The 22209-nt window shown below is 41.8% G+C and overlaps 1 protein-coding gene across 1 annotated transcript in view; it reads right to left on the bottom strand.

Moving 5' to 3' along the window:
• Window positions 1-22209, bottom strand: part of LOC311245364 (neuron navigator 2-like) — a gene marked incomplete at its 5' end in the record, with an annotated part of 206362 nt that overhangs the window by 37492 nt on the left and 146661 nt on the right. The window contains 8 exons of the mRNA XM_084335207.1: window positions 2128-2324; window positions 3179-3247; window positions 6110-6291; window positions 7837-8072; window positions 8799-8967; window positions 12867-12962; window positions 14430-14533; window positions 21823-22108. Coding sequence (XP_084191333.1) covers window positions 2128-2324; window positions 3179-3247; window positions 6110-6291; window positions 7837-8072; window positions 8799-8967; window positions 12867-12962; window positions 14430-14533; window positions 21823-22108 — 1339 coding nt within the window. The remainder of the gene's footprint in view (window positions 1-2127; window positions 2325-3178; window positions 3248-6109; window positions 6292-7836; window positions 8073-8798; window positions 8968-12866; window positions 12963-14429; window positions 14534-21822; window positions 22109-22209) is intronic.

Here is a 22209-nt window from a genome sequence, read left to right as displayed (position 1 = left end):
TTAAGTTGGAATACAAACAGTTCAGTTTGTCAGGTACATGCAACACAGATTACAGTGTTTACATCTGTCTGCTTAAGAAAATACCATGTTCTGCAATAAAAATGATTGAAGTGAGATGAACAGACTGAACTTTATTTAATTAGATAAAACATGTTGACAGTTTTACTTTGCAGTTAAAAAAAATTATAAAAAATGTATATATCGCAATATTCGCGATATATCGAGTATCGCGATACTATCGTATTGCGGCTCAAGTATCACGATAGTATTGTATCACGAGGTCTCTGGCGATTCCTAGGAGATACTACTGCCACGGGAGGAGAGGAAGCAATTAGGTAGCTGATTAGGACTGATAGAACACACCTGTGCACCATTAGATCACCCACATCCCACACATACCAGACACACATACCATAAAACACTATGACAGAGAGAGTATAGTTGAGAGGAGGTGAGGTAGGAGCAAAGTACGGAGAGAGATAGATTGTTGTTGACGGAGTTTTGTGGGGTGAGAGGTAGTGAGAGGAGAGGTGAAGGCGAGAAGGTGTTCATTGTGTACTGGACCCTAGACTGGCTGAGAAACCCCCTTGTGTACTGACCCTGGACCGGAGTATTGAACAATCCCTTTTTTGTACGAGAGCCTGTTTTTGTGTTTTTGAACTTGGACTGTATTACGACCATTCTAATTGCCATTCGGACTATATTCTGCCCCATTTAATAAATATTATTTATTGATTGAAATTGCACTTGTGTGGACAATTGAATTTTTTGAACCGTGACGAGTCTGAACACCACCAGGCTTGTCACAGTATGATCAATGCGGCTTGCTCGTTACAGACAAAGAAACAGCCTGTTGAGAATATGACTGAAACAGAGGGGTATAGAGGCATGCTAGAATGCATAATCTGAGATAAAAAATACATGTTTAAGGGACTTTTAATTTATTATTTAAAGCTAGACTGGTGCTACCAACCAAGTCCAATCTGGTGTCATGGTACTGGAACCGCAAAACCATCAACCACAGTGTATCTTGCAACCTGATATCATCATCTATAATCTTGTCCACATATGAATGGCTGTACTGCATAAAACGCCAAACCATGTGTTGAAATGACAATAAAGTTTTCTATTCTATTCTATTCTATTCTATTCTATTCTATTCTATTCTATTCTATATTGCTAGACAATGATAGTATTGTGGATTTGGTTTCTACAGCTGAGAGGTGTTCTGCTGTAATATGTAGCCAGACAGTGTGAAAGCAAGATTTCTGTTTCATTGGCACAAACAAGCATTTTGGTGGATGTATTTGGTGATAACCAAATAAAGAGAATTTAAGAAAATAAAAGTTGAGCGCCATCAAAAACCACTCGAGTTCAGTTAAAACAGAGAGTACTCGACTAATCAATTACTTATGCCAATCCCTACTATGTACTAGGGGTGTAAAGGTACACGTATCCGTACCAAACCGAAGAAGTTTCAGTGTGTACCATACCGTACCGAACAGCTGTGTAGTGTACAGAACGGATACAACGGTATGTTAACCACTAACGACCGCCCACCGGGGGCTGTTTTTTTTCACAATCTAATATAATTATTATAATTTTTTTAATGGTTTACAAGTTGATTATTAATTTCAATATAGAATATTCGTTGACAGCCCTACAAGTACAATTAGTTACTGCACACTACATCACCCCTGAGTGGAACATGGAAAGCCAAAATGTCCCCCACTGTACTGAAAACCCGTACCGAACCTTGACTTCAAAACCGAGGTACGTACCGTACCGTGGCTTTTGTGTACCGTCGTTACACCCCTACTATGTACACGTAATTATGACCTGCAGATTCAAGTTAAAGTTTTTAAAATGTGTGCGTCACAGAGTAATTACAGGAAAAAGAGAGTGGGAGAATCAGCACTCACATTATAGGTTTTGACTGAAGACCAACTAACATGTGAGTCACCATTGGGCCTCTGTCCATTCACACTAGTTCTCCAAAACAGGATTAAAATCAGAACACACAGAACACAGAACACTTTAAATTTGTTCAGTGTGACTGGATAGAGGCTTCCTGGCTGGCTAGTAAGAGCTTCCTCGCTGTGAGGAAGCTCTTGGTGTGAGAGATACCTATAGTGACATCAGCAGAACTGTGCATTTCCAGGAAATGGTTCAGGTGTCGCCAGACAGCCGGCAGCCAATCGACGACCTTGGTCAGCTCAGGGTTCCGACAGTGCGTGCTCAACTCCGCCTCCAGAAGCTTCCTCTTCAGGAAATGACCCAGGATGCTTTTCACAGGCTCTTCCTGATTGGACAAAAGCACCCAACTAACAGGAAGGAAATAGAAAGGGAAAGTTAGAGATGACTGAAGCACTGACTGAGTTAGTAAATTACAGATGTGTATTATCCATAATTATGTGCCATGACTCCCTGAGATCAATTGTGTGATATACTGTATGTCTCAGGCTATTTGCAGTGAACTGTGGTTTAAGGTGTAGTGTTATTCTGGACTAGTTGTGTGAAAGTCCCAGACCTGTGTGCAGTGTAAGCACTCTTCCTCACATGTGTAGTGCCTTAGGGGCGGGACAGGTAGTGTGGGTGGGAATACCTCTGGGGGTTAGCCGTTAGTGCATAGGGTGCTTTCTCCTTTTAATTACCCTAGGCCTAAGGGCACTGGTATTTAAATTTAGTCTAATAATTGTTTTGGTATATTTATGAATTTGTATACCAGTATATTATGTAATAAAGTATTGCCTGTTTTTCTTAATACCATTATATCATGTAATAAAGTATTGTTTGTTTGTGGTCCTGGGGAATCAGTTTTGGTCGTTCAGCTGAGCCCTTTGGAAAGTACACCTGTGCGCTTGCACCTCCTAGCTGTAGACTGGGGTACTTCCCATTGGGGTCTGGTGATATGAAGACCACATAGACTCAACAAACATGTGACATACTGTAATAGAATGAAGACCATGTAGACTCAACAAACATGTGACATACTGTAATAGACTGAAGACCATGTGGACTCAACAAACATGTGACATAATAGAATGAAGACCATGTAGACTCACTCAACAGACACATTGCGACAAGGCCAACACGCACACTGCACTTTGCCAAAAATAATGTCACAAAGGGCCACATTTTCTTTTCCTTCTTTGGGTGGCCTTGCTCTAGTCTGTACCTGACATTTGGATGCAGCCGCAGGCCAGGAGAGGAGGAGGAGTGGGTTGTGGTTCCAATGATGTAGGGGCTGGAACAAACAACACAATACAATTTTTGTTACAGTTCAGGCAATTAGCAGACACTCTTGTCCAGAGCGTACAGTAAGTACGCCGTCGACTAAAGACGCACTTCTTCAACCATTATCTGAAATGAAGAAAAAAATATATATAATTCTAACCCTAACTAACCTTACTGTCATGCACATGTCCTTCCTGATGATTTGTCGTACAGAACTTGTAAGTCGCTTTGGAAAAAAGCGTCAGCTAAATGACTAAATGTAAATGTAAATGTAAGTGGAACAGTAGAATCAATTTAAATGATTCTAAACGTAAGGAGTGCAAAGGAGCAAATGAGCAGAGGTGGAAATTACTGAAAAGTACTGAGGGCTGTCATCTCCACCTGTCTGAAGAAGTCCACCATTATACCTGTACCCAAAAAATCTACGCCCGCTTGCCTCAGCGACTACCGCCCTGTAGCTCTCACCTCCATAGCCATGAAGTGCTTTGAGAAGCTAGTGAAGGGCTACATCTGTTCCTCCCTCCCCATCAACCTGGACCCCCTGCAATTTGCATATCGCCCCAACAGGTCCACGGAGGACGCCATAGCCCATGTGCTGCACACAGCAGCATCACACCTGGACAATTTGATTTGATTTGATTTGATTTTATTAGGGATCCCCATTAGCTGGTGCGATAGCAACCAGCTAGTCTTCCTGGGGTCCACGCACAAAAAAACACAAAAACAATCACCATTGCAAAAAAACAAAATTATTAAAAGTCAGTACACACAATGCATAATGAACCTACTGTAACAATTAATAGCTAAAATTACATTAGTGTAAAACAAAAACAAAAAACCACTTTACAGTGTTAAAAACAATTTAAAAACAATTTAAGATTCTTTTTAAAAGTGAATCTACTGTAAATGCAGCAGAGGTTCCGAGGCAGGCCATTCCACAGAGTTAATGCTCTAAAAATAAAAGATCTCCCCAGAGCGCTGGTTCTAGGACCTGGCAATTCAAGCTGCCCACTACTGGAACCACTGGACCACTACTGGAACTACTGGACAAGAGGCAGGGGAACTATGTGAGAATGCTGTTCATCGACTACAGCTCAGCATTCAATGCCATAGTCCCCTCCAAACTCATAGCCAAGCTCAGGGACCTGGGCTTGAACTATGACCTCTGCCAGTGGGTCTTGGACTTCCTGATGGGTAGACCCCAGGTGGTAAGAGCAGGCAACTGCACCTCCTCATCCATCACGCTCAACATAGGGGGCCCCCCAGGGCTGTGTTCTGAGTCCCCTCCTCTACTCCCTGTACACACATGACTGTGTGGCACAGCGGAACAACAACACAATCATCAAATTTGCTGATGACACAGTAGTGGTGGGGCTGATCTCTGCCAACGACGAGAGGGCCTACCTAGAAGAGGTAGAGAATCTGTCGCAGTGGTGTCAGGAGAACTGCCTCTCCCTGAACGTCAGCAAAACAAAAGAGATGATTGTGGACTTCAGGAGGTCGGGGGTCAGGGACTACAGCCCCCTCAGCATCGACAGGGCACCGGTTGAGAGAGTGAACAGTTTCAAGTACCTCGGAGTCCACATATCCGAGGACTTGACATGGACCACACACATTGACAGTGTTGTGAAGAAGGCACGGCAACGCCTCTACTTCCTCAGGCGCCTAAGGAAGTTCCAAGTCAGTCAGAAGATCCTTAATAACTTCTACTCATGTACAATAGAGAGCATCTTGACTGGCAATATCACCTCCTGGTTTGGGAATAGCACCGCACAAGACCGTAGCAGACTACAGAGAGTGGCCCGTTCAGCCGAACGCACAATTGGAGGGGGGCTTCCCACTCTCCAGAACATTTACAACAAGCGGTGCATGGGTAAGGCTAAGAGAATTATCAAAGACTCCAGCCACCCAAACAACTGCCTCTTTGAACTGCTGCGGTCAGGCAAGCGATACCGGAGTCTCATGGCAAGCACAGAAAGACTCAGAAGAAGCTTCTATCCCCAGGCCATCAGGAAGCTCAACGAACAATAACACTATGTAACACTATGTAACAACCATCAAATGCACTCACAGCACACACATCCACATGCACAAACAAACAACTCACTGCAGCACCCACTTTAGAACACCTAAACACACTTTATATTTATTGGGAAAGAATTTGCACTACAACCCATACCTCATTACACCTTACTGTAAATTGTACCTAAATTGTACCTCATCCCATTTCTGCTTTGCACTACATAGTATTGTATATTAGTATTGCATAGTATATTGTATATTAGTATATTGTATAGTATATTGTATGGTAACTCAGTTACTTCTACTCTGCATTGAACATTGTACATATGTACATACTGAACACTTGTGTCTACGTACGTGACTTCTATTTTTTACTTGCTATACTTATTTTATTTTATACTTATCTTTTTTTGTCTAGCACAGTCTCTGGAGCGTAACAGAAAGAAGCATTTTGTATAAAAGCATTCTGTACTTCTGTATGACAACTAATAAAGAAACTTGACATATATTTCCAAGTACGAGTAAAATGACCCAATTCAAGTTACTTTCCACTGTTGAAAGCGAGTGTGTGTGGGGAGCTCCAGTAGCTCACCACGTACCGCGAGTGCTATTTCAGCGCCGTGGACAACCGTGCTCGTCACGGATCTGGGGCTGAGCGCGTTCGAATCCCGGACGGCAGCCGTGCCTTTCCCAGAGTGTCTTCCCCCCCATCTGAACCCTTTCAGCCTGCTTCTGTCGGTCGAACTTGACCAAGTATGAATGCGATGAAAAAGCGATAAACGCTAAAAAGAACCAGCTGACTGGTCAAAGTTTAAAAAAAAAGAAAGCGAGTGTGTGTGTGTGCACTAACCAGCGGCGTTGCGTGGAGTTGAACAGGTCATTGAGGAGTTCAGCGGGCACTGGCGGGAGCTGGTGGAGGTTCTCCAGAATGACCACCAGGGGCAACATAGCTCCTGTTTCCACTTCCCTGCTGATATTGTTACTGTTGCACTGGTACTGGTCAGAGAGCCGGCACACAAACTCATGAAGCTCCTGTAAACACACACCAAGGTTATAACAGAGATGTTTCAGAAAGGGAGACAAACCAACTTGTTCTCATTTCTTGTTGTGCGTCATGTGGGTCATAAAAGGTGCAGGCTTAGTGCTATTCCGTTTTCATCCCATTGGCAGTGTTGTGCAGTAGTAGCGTTACTAGTTTTCTGAATCAAATAGCTTTTCAAACTCAAGTGCAGTGGGGCTTTCTGCTACGGTCTGAAATAAAAAACTGGGTAGGGTGTATGTAGTCTACCACATGTCTCCTCTGTCAGTCAGGGTAGGGTGTAGTCTACCACATGTCTCCTCTGTCAGTCAGAGTAGGGTGTAGTCTACCACATGTCTCCTCTGTCATTCAGGGTAGGGTGTAGTCTACCACATGTCTCCTCTGTCAGTCAGGGTAGGGTGTAGTCTACCACATGTCTCCTCTGTCAGTCAGGGTAGGGTGTAGTCTACCACATGTCTCCTCCGATATATGTAGAGCCGCCAGCCAGCTCTTTTCACCTCACAGCGAGGAGTTTCACTGGGAGAGCATAATGCGCATGGAGGTTCACTCTGTCTCCCCCAAATTCCCTCCCTGCTGAACAGGTGCCCCAACCGACCAGTAGGAGTCACTATTACAACGACCAGGAGTAATACCCCACTGGCTTCCCTCCCGCGAACACTGCCAATTGTGTTCATAGGGACGACTGACAAAGAGGTACCGCTACCGGGAATTGAACCCGGGTCTCTGCAGTGGTATGCAAGTGCTTAGACCTTTACACTATCCAGACACACCCCAACGTCCCAGTTTTAAAGGGTTTGCAATTAGATACAATTAATTATTTTGTAAGTTGTCTCGTAGATCTGAACTGGCCAGAAATAAATACAAGAGGGTTGATATTTCTGGGGAAGTCACTGTGCAATTCCAATTCCCAGCCTCTTGGCAGAGATCACTATTAATTTGGAGCATCTTTCAAAACTTCCATTTACACGTTACATTTACATGTTTGTGGGTCCAAAATGTATGTGGTTGTTTATATGGTGCATGCATGTAAGGCCCTACTTCCCATTTCCCCACGTGGAATATACTGTACCTGATTGGATAAATTACATGCAACATCTATTGGCTAAATGTTATCTATAGCACCTTTAAATTATTTTCTCCAATTATGTTTATCTTGCATGGCTAGTTGCGAGTAGTTCCGTTAACAGCATGATCCTTCTCCTCAAATAGCAGACTCTGCTTATACGAAAACTAGAGACTAATCTGAACATGGCTGCCCTCGTTTCAATGCAACTTGCTTACCCAGCACACATGGCAAAACGTCCTGGTTGCTTTTTCCTGTTCATGCACGTTAGTGTTTTCATCACATGTTACCAGAAGCATTATACATACAAACAACCTTCCTAGTAATGGCTCTTATTTACCCAATAAATCTGAGTATTTTGTGGACATGTACAACGTTGAAGATTTTGGAGCAGTGTCTTTTCTGTCTATGGGAATATTGTTTTACAGGCTATAAAACAATAACAAATAAACATTTAAATGCAGACATGTCAGACCTGGCCGTTGTTGCTGTCAACACTGAAGGAAGCAATGACCCCTGGGGTGACCTCTAGACCCTCCCTCTGCACCATGTGTTCAGCCAATCGGAGAGCCAGGGCGCTCTTCCCTGTCCCGCTGGCTCCGGACAGGATGATACGGCCATGCTCCTGGAGCTGGGAGATGTACTGTTGCATTATGGGTAGGGGGACCAACATCTCAAAGGCCAGGCTGTCTGCACTGTGGAGAGATGAGTCTGGGGGGAGAGGGAGAGAGACACACATTCACAGGATGCCTACACACAAATGCCAAACACATGCACATACCTGCCAACATTAGTTAGTTAGTTAGTTGAGAGAGAGGGGGGAGAAAGAGATCTGCCCTAAAATGCGTGGTGTTTGCTATCATGGATTTTTGCCTTAGAAATGGAAATATTTCACACCAGGTGGAGAGAAATTGACAGGAATAATTCATTTTGGGAGCTTTGTCTGTGTCCGTTGTCAACGTCATGGAGGCTGACTGGCTGACTGCAGAAGTTTGATATGGGGCTTGTAGTTGAGTGTTAGCAAAAGTAAAACAACGCTGTGATTTCCACAAGGGTAAAAAACTTTCAAACAGTTTTCAAGTCTCATGGAGTATTTTCCACCCCGTTTCAACTTCAATGGCAGTGTGAATGGCATTTAGTACGGTAAGCTGATACAGCTAAAACACACACATGTTTGGTATGGTCTTTTAAGGTGTGTGGGATACTAAGAGAGAAGAAAGAGAAAGAAAGAAAGACAGACAGAAAGACAGACAGACAGATACACACCACCCTAGCTGTCAAGTAATCGGCTAGCCAGATAGTCAGTCAACATTCAAAGACAGAGATGGCGTTCCTGTGTCTAGCCAGGAGAGACAGACAGACAGGTACCTCTCAGTGAGACAGATATGGTGTTCCTGTCTCTAGCCAGGAGAGACAGACAGATAGATAGACAGGTACCTCTCAGTGAGACAGAGATGGTATCGCTGTCTCCCACCAGGTAGCCGCAGGGCAGTAGTTCAGGTGTGTGTATCCCCGGGCGTCGGTGGATATTGGCGATGCTGTATCCCAGCACGCTGTCACTGGACAGACCCAGTTGGCCCACAGGGTCAACATGGAGCAGGTACTCCTACAGTAACCGGTCAGATCGGACACAAACCAAGGTCAAATTATTGAATCATTTTGTCAAGCTGACCATAAGAGTACTGTAGCACAGAATTATTTTTGGAGGGTGTGTTGATGCTGTAGAACGCTGTTCCCATGACTTAACCTTGTCTTTTATATATATATCGATTCAACCCTGGAGGAGGCATCCGTAGAGTGACCAACCACAAACCAATCAAAATCAAGTAATATCTAAGAATAAAGAAAACACTATATATAAATGTATAATATAACTATAATAAGTCCTAAAACAACAAAATAGTGGTTTCAAGTCCTAAAGCAACAGAATAGTGGTTTTAAAGTCCCGTGATCAGTAGATCACTAAAGCAACTAAATAATGGTCTCCCTCCCACCCACTACACACAGACTTGGTGGACAGGAGAAGCATGTTCAGTGCTAGACTAACACTCCCAAAATGTAGCACTGAACGGCACAGGAAGTCCTTCATTCTGACAGCTATCTTACTTTACAATGCATCACTGTGCCTCACTGCATCACTGAGCACAGAGTGACAGTTACCATTTTCTTTTTACTTTCAAAACAACATTGTCAATATTACACTTGCAGTACACTTAATGTAGATCTCTGTATATTTTTACTGTATATTTATATTAGAATGTACATACATTACATAGGAAATGTGAATCCCGGACCGTACTTGAATATGCACAGAAAGGTACATCATGCTTTATTTGTTTTAAAACGAGACGATTTAGAAATGGGCAATGGGGAAATACGTTGCAATTTTGCGAGGTGGACCGGCCGGAAACAGCAATGACGTAACCACTACACCTCCCTATGAGAGTTGATTTTTTTTAAACGACAGTACCCAGCCGATTCTAGCTTCCTGCAAGAAAATGACTTGTGTATGACATTTCTTTATTTCTCTTATTTCTCAGGATTCTCTACCACAAAACTGAACGTTATTGGCATAGACTGGAGCGCAGTTACTGTGTCTACCTTCTGTGAACATTTAGCAACAATCCGCGTTGGAAACTGATTCAAAATGGCGAAGCCATATCCATTATTAGAATGGAACTGTACATACAGTAAATTTCATTCACGGTTCTTCAGTGCATGCCTGGAGATACTAAATCCAAATTGAACTCTGCCATTTGAAAGAGGAGATTTGGCCCGATCCATAGATGTGCGAGTTGGCTATAATAAGGTCATTTATAGGCCTGGTATTCTAATAATATTTCAAATTGCATGTGTCCGGATGGCAGAATTCAGTACTGTATCTACAAAACATTATGTTTAATCATCTTCCCTTTATTCATGTGCTTAGATTTTCTGTACACATTATCTCAAGAAGGTGCTGAACGAGCTCAGTGGCAGTTTTTCATGTATGGTAATTTTTTGCATGGTGTTATTCACTGTCAAAGATAAATCATAATTTATATTCTCCTTTGTTTCATCATTTACTCAAGCCTAGTAACAGACACAATATTTCTAACACTGGGAATTAGGGGTGGGAATCACCAGAGGCCTCACGATACGATATTATCACAATACTTAAGTAACGATAAAACAAAATATATTGTGATATGCTGAGTATTGCGATATTAATATTGCGATATATTGCGATTTATTACCTTTTTTCAACTGCAAAGTAAAACTTTGTCAACATGTTTTATCTAATCAAATAAAGTTTTCAGTCTGTTCATCTCACTTCAATAATTTTTATTGCAGCAAATGGGATTTTCTCAAGCAGACAGATGTCAACACTGTAATCTGTGTTGCATGTACCTGACAAACTGAACTGTTTGTATTACAGTCATATTCCAACTTAACTGAATGCACACAGTGTGTGTGTGTGTGTGTGTGTGTGTGTGTGTGTGTGTGTGGACTACTGTACTATTACAGGTATTGAAATGAACAATGCAACTTCCTTATACAAAAAAAATATATTATAATAATTGCATAATAAAATATCGATACTTGGCATCCTTGTATCGATACAGTATCGCCACGCAAAGTATTGCGATACTATACTGTATCGATATTTTCCCCCACCACTACTGGGAATACATTCCATGAGATCCATAGATGTCCCTAGATACCAAAAACATGCAAATGGACCTTGTAGAAGTGGAGCAATCTTCCATTTACTTAGGTATGTACTTTTAGGCGGATTTTCAGAAAATAGGGCTAGGGCTTAACAGGTTAAAGTCACATGATCAATAGATCACTAAAGCAACAAATTAGTGGTTTAAAGTCCTGTGATCAATAGATCACTAAATCAACAAAATTGGATGTGCATTACGCTTCATGTGTTAATTTGTGACTACTACTTCTTCTTTTTTTTAAGACGGGCATTGTACCCATCTTATACCACTCTCTGCCACCGTTAAAAGCCTATGGAGATGTTTACCTTCTTTGCAGGGCTATAACTTTTTTAATTGTATTGCTATATTGACATTACTATGGCCCATTCAACATCGATTATCTATCGTTCAGGATGTGGGAACGTTATACTTTTTCATTCATACATTGTTGTGTTAATACCTTCTAGAATATAAGTATGTTTTTAATCTTTTCTGCTGTAATTCCAAAAACAGTAGTTATAGGCCCTGACGCATATAGATTATCGATTGGCGTTTCTTTCCCATACAAGCTATATTAAAAAATTCAAATGTATATGATCGGTATACATTATGCTTCATCATGCGTGGAGGAAAAGGGGGGGGGTGGTTTATAATTCCTTGATCATCAGTAACGGCTTTATGTAGTATGGGTGGATATATTGATCAGACTGTTTGCAAACAAGGAAATGCACAATCGGGTTGAAAATAACATTACTGTTCTCTTACCGTGGGCCGATGAGACTGGCGGAGAAAGATCCCAATTATTCGACGCCGATCGCCTAGATCCATTTCCGGTTTGTATGGTGCAATAAACGCCGAAATCATATTGATTATTGCGTTATGGAAGCGATCCATATGTACTATAGTGTCTGTCAGGAGTCCCGTAGCGAGATGTGACTGCCGGAGGAATTTCCTCGATGCACCGATGACAACTTCCAGTTTTTTAGTGTGTAACTCGCCCGGCCATCCACCAGGCGGCGGTATTGAGCCGTTGCAGTCCCATCTAGGGTCCCGCTAGGGCACCGGGGGTTGGGTGGATGAATTATGAATGCCATGGTGAAAGAATTTAATATTGATCTCAAAAACGCTGTACAGCGATGTTGGCGGTCAACGCATGGCGGGCAATAACGCTGGAAAGCGATTTTGGCGACCAATGTGTTAATGGGGATGTGATTTAAATGTTCTATAAAGTGTTAAGAATGATGCACTGCTCTGTTAGGCTGCCTAGACTCATTACATCAACATTGATTATTGTATTGTAAATAAGGGCTATTTTATTGAACTATTTTATTGCACTGTAGTACTGCATCATTTTACTGTCCATTCTATTTTATTAACTATTTTACTGCATCAAACTGAATCAAACTGTAAACAGAGATTATTTTGCTGCTATCTTTTTTATGCTAGTTTTATGTCTTTTTACTGCTGTGAAGCACTTTGCGCTGCAATTGTTGTATGAAAGGTGCTATACAAATAAAGTATTATTATTATATATATAGCTATATAGTAACTTATCATACTGTGACTTTAGCAACAGCAACCCCTCACCTACAGTATGACCACTCAACTCACGGCACAACAAAACATTTAAATATGTGCAATAACAATCAGGGCTTTTTTGCCCAGAGGTCGCTGTTTGAGGGCATTACAGATTCTACCTTTAACAGGACTGGATTTGAGTCATGGACTAAAACTACTATGAAAAACGTATTAATATACTTGGAGTGAGTACAAAGTACAAAAGCTTCAGGTATATTGATATGATGTGTTTTTATACCTTAAAGAGTCTCCTGACGACACCATCCAAAATGTCCCAACGGGTCCGCCCACTGACTCTAATACAGCCAATCAGGAACTGGCTCTGTCTGCTCTCCTGTAACACACCAAACGTCTGATAAGAGGCTGCTTTAGATCTTTAGAGCAGTGGCTCTCAACCTTTTTCATATCTAGGAACCCTAACATTGATACACTCCACAACTGTGGGCATGGACTGATGCCAATAGTTGGAGAACTAATGGCTGGAGAACTTGAGAACTGTTAGGACTTTCTGACTCTTAATGACTAAACACTGCACAAACCCTGGCACAGTGTGCTACTAACTATATATACAGTATTGTGCTGAATATAAGAAAAAAATCTGAAAATGTGTATGTTTTTTAAGGGTCTAGACCAGGGGCCCCCAAACTTTTTCCTGTGAGGGCCACATAACTTTTCCCTTCTCTGGTGGGGGCCGGGGTCAGTTTGTAACAGAAAAAGTGTGACGATCGCAGGGGTGCCTAAACGTAAACATTTATTGTTTTGCAGAAAGCCACACATAACCAAATATTAATAACCCTTTCCGGGATCTTCACAGAAAAAAATTTCAGGAAATAAATAATAACACTATTAATGAAATAAATAACACTATTTATGAAATAAATATACAGTACCTACAGACAAACCACTAACAAACATTCAGCACAGACAATGTGGATGCTGCCACCTAAAAAAAAAAAAAAAAAAAAAAAAAAAATTATATATATATATATATATATATATATATATATATATATATATATATATATATATATTTTTTTTTTTTTTAAGCTCCGGGGCTCTAGGGGGCCAGCCAAATGGGCCCGCGGGCCGTAGTTTGTGGACCACTGGTCTAGACTTTTAAATATACATTCACAACAACAGATCGCGCCAAACGAGTTCCCCAAGCATGTCAACATCTCCCTCCCCCTCACACACATTCGCAGCCTGCAGTGACAGGTGCAAAACTTCTAGTGAACTAAAATTCAAATTAAACTATTCCTCCTTTGTCTGGGGAGCGTAGACCTCAACGTAAGAAGCTCTGATCTAACACAGTGGTTCCCAATGTTTTGGGCCCAATGCACACCAAAAGTCTAACCAGAATCTCAAGGCACACCAAAAATCGAACCAGAATCTCAAGGCACACCAAAAGTCTAACCAGTAAGAAAACTATGCCTTGTTGATGTGCTATCAGATATTTCAGAAACATAGATGAGAGAACAGTGCAATGCCAAGAACAGCACAAGAAGCACTTCTATGTTATAGTAATAGGCATCTGATTAATAAGTACAGTATTTGTATTTATCTCTTATCTGGATTAAACAAGTAGCTAGTGTTTATATATGTTCATTCATATATGGAGGTATATAAAAGATTCCCCACTAGTTAGGAATAAGTGAGTGCTGACACAATGAATGACAAATTGAATGGAAATGTATATAGAAATCATATTTTATGATGGTCTAAAATTCCACGGCACACCTGATCTTGCTTCACGGTACACCGGTTGAGAAGCACTGGTCTAACAGATGAAGCTAGAGTGTACCTGTGTGGTGTTGTTGTCATGGTGATCCAAAGAGACGACCACTTTGACATGTCGGCCCTCCTTCCTGCCGCTGCTGCTCTCTGCGCTGTCCAATAGTAGCATGTCTGCAGAGAGAAACATGTTTATCTAAACCATGAATCACCATTCAGGCTAAAGTGGATCGTAGGCGTAAACATTCATGGGCTTTGCATTTTGGAGCTCTACAGACATAGAACACGTTGGTAAGTTTCATGTCCAATAAAATTATCACATGTCCTCCTCACAACAGAACGATAGGAATCAGCTTAAAAATCGATTTATGCCATTTTAACATTAAAGTAGGGCTGGGGGGATGTGGTCAAAATATGATGTCACAATCATTTTCTTATCTTTGACTTTTTCCAAGGTAAATTACAGGTGATTTGACTTTTTCTTTTTTTATATATATGTTTTTTGCTTGTTGTTTATATTTTAAACATTTTATCTCACATTCTTTATACTGCTGCCAGGAACAACCTCTAGACTAACTTACAAATACATTTATACTTTCTCTATATATACATACTGTTGATGACAGTACAGTAGACCTCTTACATGGATCCATTTTGGTATACCTTCATATCGAGTATACCTTCATATCAAGTATACCTTCATATTGAGTAGCTATACTTCATATTCAGTAGATATTTATATTCAGTATATCTTCATATTCAGTAGACATTTACTGTATATTATTCAGTATATCTTCATATTCAGTAGACCTTCAGCTTCATATTCAGTATATCTTCATATTCAGTATATCTTCATATTCAGTAGACCTTCATATTCAGTATACCTTCATATTCAATAGACTTTCATATTCACTAGACCTTCATATTCACTAGACTTTCATATTCATTAGACCTTCATATTCACTAGACCTTCATATTCACTAGAGTAGACCTTCATATTCAATAGACCTTCATATTCATTAGACCTTCATATTCACTAGACCTTCATATTCATTAGACCTTCATATTTACTAGACCTTCATATTCACTAGACCTTCATATTCAGTGACCTTCATATTCACTAGACCTTCATATTCACTAGACCTTCATATTCACTAGACCTTCATATTCAGTAGACCTTCATATTCAGTAGACCTTCATATTCACTAGACCTTCATATTCAGTGACCTTCATATTCACTAGACCTTCATATTCACTAGACCTTCATATTCACTACCTTCATATTCACTAGACCTTCATATTCAGTAGACCTTCATATTCAGTAGACCTTCATATTCACTAGACCTTCATATTCAGTAGACATTCATATTCAGTTGACCTTCATATTCACTAGGTAAGGGATAATGTATTGATAACGAGGTCATTGTCGCAAAATAATTGACCGACACGGAGTTTAGAATACCGAGGCGCCTCGCCGAGGTGTTCTAAACGTCAGTGAAGGTCAATTATTTTGCGACAATGGCCGAGTATAGGCTATACATTATCCCGCTTATTACATGGCTAACTTACTAACAATATACCTAATTCATTTTACACCATCGACAAGACGAGATCAAATGCAGACGCAGTTCTGTTCTGTCACTTCGCACGGTCATCGCCGGCAGCTTCGCCGGCAGCCGGCAGGTGTGTCTGATTGGCTGCACTGATGCAGTGTGTGTCAGTGGGCTTGATTGCTACAGCTGCGAACAGCGGTCATTATTACTCGGCAGAGGTCCGTTATCGAGTAATAACGGACCTCTGACGAGCGCTATTGACCAATCACAATCAAGCATTTCGGCGAATGGTAAAAACGCCATGTAATAAACCTTCATATTCACTAGACCTTCATATTCCCTAGACCTCCCAGTTCTGCATCAAAGCCAGGATTAGAAGAAGAGGACGCAGCCCCGACGTTCAGCACTGGGAATTGACACAACTTCTTACAACGCAATTTGAGACTCGGGAGCGGCCAGAAAATACATACCAGTGAGAGGTCTATTGGCATATATTTATATTTATACAGCGGCCAGAAAATACATACCAGTGAGAGGTCTATTGGCATATATTTATATTTATACAACGGCCAGAAAATACATCACCAGTGAGAGGTCTATTGGCATATATTTATATTTATACAGCAGCCAGAAAATACATCACCAGTGAGAGGTCTATTGGCATATATTTATATTTATACAACGGCCAGAAAATACATACCAGTGAGAGGTCTATTGGCATATATTTATATTTATACAACGGCCAGAAAATACATACCAGTGAGAGGTCTATTGGCATATATTTACACATTTAAATTCCATGTGGACAACCTTGCCTCCATGTTGTGACAGAAAATTAGCTTCCTATACAGAAACAGAACCAGACTAGGAAGAGAGTTTTCGAAGCAGTTTTCTTATCAGTCCTGGGCCCTCATTTATCAACAGTTCTTAGAAAGTCTTCTACTTTCGTTCGTAAGCACAGAATTTAGAATGTCGGCCATGATTACAACAGGTATAATCACCTCCGAAATCTTTCCGGTATCACGCTCTTCTAGACAGGGTTGCCTCTTAGTCCCGGACTATTCGATTTATCATTAGAGCCTTTAGCACAATTGATTTGATTGACAGTTGATTGATGAATTTGGCAGTCTATCGGGATTTAGGATAAATTGGCCAAAGTCGGCTTTCCTTCCACTTAATGCCCCTGCAAAAAATATACTCCTTTGGGAGTTGAAGTATTCCCTACTATAAGCCAAACGGTGAAGTACAATTACATAAAAATCCAAAATAAGATCAAATATGACTTTGACAGGTGGTCAAAACTTAAAAACTCAGTTCAGGCATGCCTATTATGTGCGCTCGTCATGAGCCTGTGGTTCTGGTCAGAGTCATTATGGCTTCAGTGGATAACCCTGATCTGCATTTAAGTGATGTTTTAGATACCCCAGTAATAACATTACAATTGAATTAAATACAATTAGGCCTGAATGAGACTCCGGCCACCGGCACATTATCAGCCAAAATGCGCATCGCAGATTATCTGTAGTATTATGTACATTGACCGAGTGGAATCCCGTTCACATTACTGGATTTGTTTATTGATGGAGCATTGAAAGCTATATGGGTACCGTACAGTCTATATATTGCTCCGATAATGTTGGGTAACCTGGCGTAAAATCTTCTCTTGGCGTCCTGTTATTGATATATGGATATTGTATGTAGTTGGTGGGGTTGGGGAAATTAGACATCCAACACTGCGCTTTGCTCCACGCTTCAATGTGGGTCTCAAATTGCGGTACAAATCAAGGAGAATGTGTCTCGGGTTGCGAACTCTACTTAATATTATTATGTTCTCTCTCTCTGCAAATAGACACGCCCTATATCTCTGAAAACATCTGAGCACACACCGGAGAAGTATTCCTATAATAACGCTATGAACCAGGCCGAATTCATTCGGAAATACCTATTCCACATGCTATTTAGGGTTTGACAATAATTACACTACTATCGCTATTTCACAATGAACTATAATGAATTACGGTTCATACAGAACACGCGCCAGTGTCGGGAGTAATGCACGGAAACTTATTTCCGCATTGACACATGCATGAAACTGATGAGGGCATATGTCGTCCGTCTGCAGTATCGATATTCTACCACCGGGCGTCAGGTACGCATGCTCCGAGCTGTGCGTAGATATATATGCACAAAGTCAAGTTCGAGTTCAAATTGATAAGTCCCACACTTTGCTTAGAAATGATCGTACACACGGGTTACGCACATATCTGTGCGTACGCAACGTTGATAAATGAGGGCCCTGGACTATGGTGATGTAATTTATAGGCATGCTGCAGCCTCAACCCTTAAATCCACGGACTCTGTATATCACTCTGCCCCCAGATTCATCACTAATGATAGATACGACTCATCACTGTGACCTTTATGAGAAGGTTGGTTGGTCTTCGCTGAGAGGCGCAAAAACACTGGTATTTGTTCATTTTTAAGGCCCTTATTGGTAAGCTACCTCCTTATACTACATCCTTATTGGAATGGAATTTGAGTGGTACCTATGGAACCCGTTCTAGTGCCTAGCTGGTCCTTAAGGCCCCCTAAGTTTGCTTGGAACAGGGTACATCTGCATTTTGCTATGATGCTCCTAGCTCATGGAACTAGAAACAGACTAAGAAATGACGTAAACTCCATGATCAAAACTGCAAAAAATAATTTCATCAATGACAAAACTGAGGAAAGCAAAAATAAACCCTGTGAACTTTGAAAATTACTCAATAATCAACTAGGCTGCAGTAAAAAACTTAAAACCAGATTTTCAAACATAAACATAAAGACAGATAACACGCTCATCACAGACAAGCTGGATGTGGCCAATTACTTAAACATTTTCTTCACAAACATAGCCACAACACTGGTAAATAAACTACCTACACACATCCTAGCCTACTACAATAACCTAGGGGTCAGCAAAGACGATTTCAAACTAGAAATTGTAACAACAGCTGAGGTACACAAAAAACTGAGCCTAACAAAAAACTGAACCTAACAAGGCCACTGGCCATGACAATATCCCCTCCAAATTCCTCAGAGACTCAGCAGCCGCCATCACCCCAGTCATCACACACATAATAAACCTCTCCATAAAACAGGGACACCCAAAGACTTCAAAATTGCGAGAGTAACCCCCCTGCACAAAAAGGGTAGCAAATTGGACCCAGGCAACTACCGCCCTGTTTCTATTCTTACCTCCATCTTGAAAGTCATGGAAAAAATAGTATACGAACAGGTCGAAAAGTACCTTGCGGAAAAAAATCTAATCTACGAATTCCAATCTGGCTTCAGAACATCCCACTCCACTGACACATGCCTTCTCTATTTGAACGACCACATCAAACAAGAGGTGGATGCGGGCAAATACTGCGACATGGTCATGCTGGACCTACAAAAGGCCTTCGACATTGTCAATCACTCCATTCTGATTGACAAGCTAAAAGCAATTGGTTTTGATAGTCTATCAGTGAGCTAGATGCAATCCTACCTGGAGGGGAGAGAACATATGGTGGAGGTAAACGGTACTTTATCCCCCCCTCCCTCCCAGTGAGCTGTGGTGTTCCACAAGGAAGCATACTAGGACTGTTACTGTTCCTAATTTATGCAAATTACATGTTGTCAGCTTGTGACTGCAACTTGTTCCTGTTCGCGGACGACTCAGCCCTGCTGGTCTCTGACAAGAACAAGTTACAGGTTGAAAAAACCCTCAGCTCGGAACTCAGCAGAATCTGCACCAGGCTCACTGATAACAAACTATCATTACACCTCGGTAAAACAGAGTCCATTCTCTTCAGTTCAAAAAACAAACTCAGCTAGACCGACGGCTTCTCAGTTACAGTGGGTGACAATATTGTCACAAGAAAAGATGAAATTACATACCTGGGTTCCATCCTAGAGGCAAATCTTTCAAAATGGCATCCAATGTAATAAAAAAAGTCAACCAACGAACTAGATTCTTGTACCGGATCTCCTCTCTGGTAAACAAGAATACCCTGAAGACTCTGGCAGGAGCACTCATTCAAGGGTACTACGACTATGCTTGCACCTCATGGTACCAAAGCACCTCAAAGGCACTAAAAACAAAATTACAAACATCACAAAACAAACTGGTCAGACTACTGCTTGACCTTACTCCTAGAACCCACCTCACCCCTGCCCACTTTGACAACCTAGGATGGCTTAGAGTAGATGACAGAGTACAGCAACTTGCAATGGGCCTGGTCTACAAGATACACTACACCACAAAGGTACCCATGTACATGTCAAAATACTCTTTTTAGACTATTTTTGTACTCATAAACAGTACTGTATATTTGTATATCTGGCATGTCATAAATGTCTAGATGTAACACTGTCTATCTGTATGTCATGTATGTCATGTTATTAATTGAAAATGGGGGACCCTGATGTAAACAAGACGAAAGTCTTTCTCTGGTCTGCATCCCCTTAACAATTGTGTGTATTGAGCTGTACTGTATTGTACCCATTCTGCAATCTGTTAATAAAATAATCAATCAATCAATCAAACTCCAACAGTCCTTAAAGCTTGAGATTCTCCCCTCTGTTGCATAGTTTAAAACCTTGATCTCTGTGGCGGCTGCGTGGCGCAGCGGACATTGGGCTTGTCACCAACGCAAGAGACACCGGGTTAGAATCCGGCTGTCGCCGTTGCCTCCGGCTTGGGCCGGCCGTCATACTAACTCAATTGGCAGAGTTAGCGGGTGGGAAGTCGAAGGGTGGTAGTCTGGTCGTTGTGAACAGCGACTCCTACAGGTCGGTTGGGGCACCTGCACAGCAAAGTCAGGGAAATGGCGGGGGCAGTGTGAGCCTCCTACACGTTACTCCTCGGCAAATGAGAGTCCGCGCTGGCAGGTGAAAAGATGTGACAGGCTGCCTCCACATGTATCGGAGGGGACATGTGATGCAAGGCTTCTATCCTCCCTACAACCGGCCAGTGGGGGGCATATGCGAGCAACGATCAGGACAGGGGAGGGAGAATTGGCACGAGAGGTAAATTGGGATGGGGAGAAAAATCACAGAAAAAGGAGAAAAAAGTAGATACAAAAAAAAAATACTTGATCTCCAACCTTTGTCAATCAAGTTGACATGTTTTAATTGATTGTTATCCTTACTTGTCTAATTGTTATGATTGTATATGCTGTGTGATTTGATATGCCTTTTATTTTTTATCTACTTTTTCTCCCCATTTTCTATTTTTCTCCCATCCCAATTTCATATTATCCAATTCTACCCTCCCCTGTCTCGAACACTGTTAGGCCGTGCCTCCCACTGGTCGGCTGCAATGTGGACGAAGCCTTGCATCACGTATCCCCTCCGGTACATGAGGAGGCAGCCGTCGTATCTTTTCACCTGCACAGCGCGATCTCTCAGCGGCGAGGAGTAACGCGTGGGAGGCTCACGCTGCCCCCGTTGCTTCCTGATTCTGCTGTACAGGCGCACCAACCGACCTGTAGGAGTCGCTGTCCACAACGTCCGATCCCCACCCACCGGCTTTCCCACCCCCTAATACTGCCAATTGTGTTAGTATGAACGACCAGCCAAGCCGGAAGCAACGCAGAGAGCTGGGCTCGAACCCAGCATCTCCTGCGTTAGTGGCGAGCGCCTTGCCCACTGCGCCACTTAGCCGCCTTGATATGCCTTTTTTTTGCTTAACTCTGTATGTTTTGCTTAACTCTGTATGTACACTCGACGTGACTGTAAATGAGGAAAACCTCAGTTGCCTTTCGAGTTTAAAAATATATCCTCTACTAACCCCTCTCTGTGACCCCAGGTTAAAAACCACTGTTCTAGTTCATAGTACAAAAAGTTATCTCATAAGATCCATCATATTGGAAAATATCATTCTACCTAGACTGGTGGACTCAGTGAGGCTGTGTTGGCTGACGGTCTGTCCCAGGTAGAGAGAGGAGACTGAGGAGGATGGGGGCTCTGAGAATCCTCCTCCTCCCCCTCCAGAACCATTTAGCTGGAGTTGCACTTTGACCTGTGGCTGCTGCTGGCTGTGGTTGTGGTGACTGTAGCCATGGTCTCGTTGGCTGTGGTGTAGCCCATGGTGGTTGTGGTTATTCTGGTTGTGGTTGCGTGTCTCCAACCTCAGTGTCTTGTTCTCCTGCCTGAGTGTCTCCATCTCGCCCTGGGCAACACACACAATCACGCATATATCATAAATACACACAGTACAATAAAAACATGTAATATACTGTTTAGACTTCATATAAAGAGTCTGGCAAAAAT

Source organism: Notolepis coatsorum (genome assembly GCF_963971535.1).
Source record: "Notolepis coatsorum genome assembly, chromosome: 18".
Classification (NCBI taxonomy): Eukaryota; Metazoa; Chordata; class Actinopteri; order Aulopiformes; family Paralepididae; genus Notolepis; species Notolepis coatsorum.
Note: the sequence above shows the minus strand (reverse complement) of the source record. Positions and strands in the feature narration are given on the sequence as shown.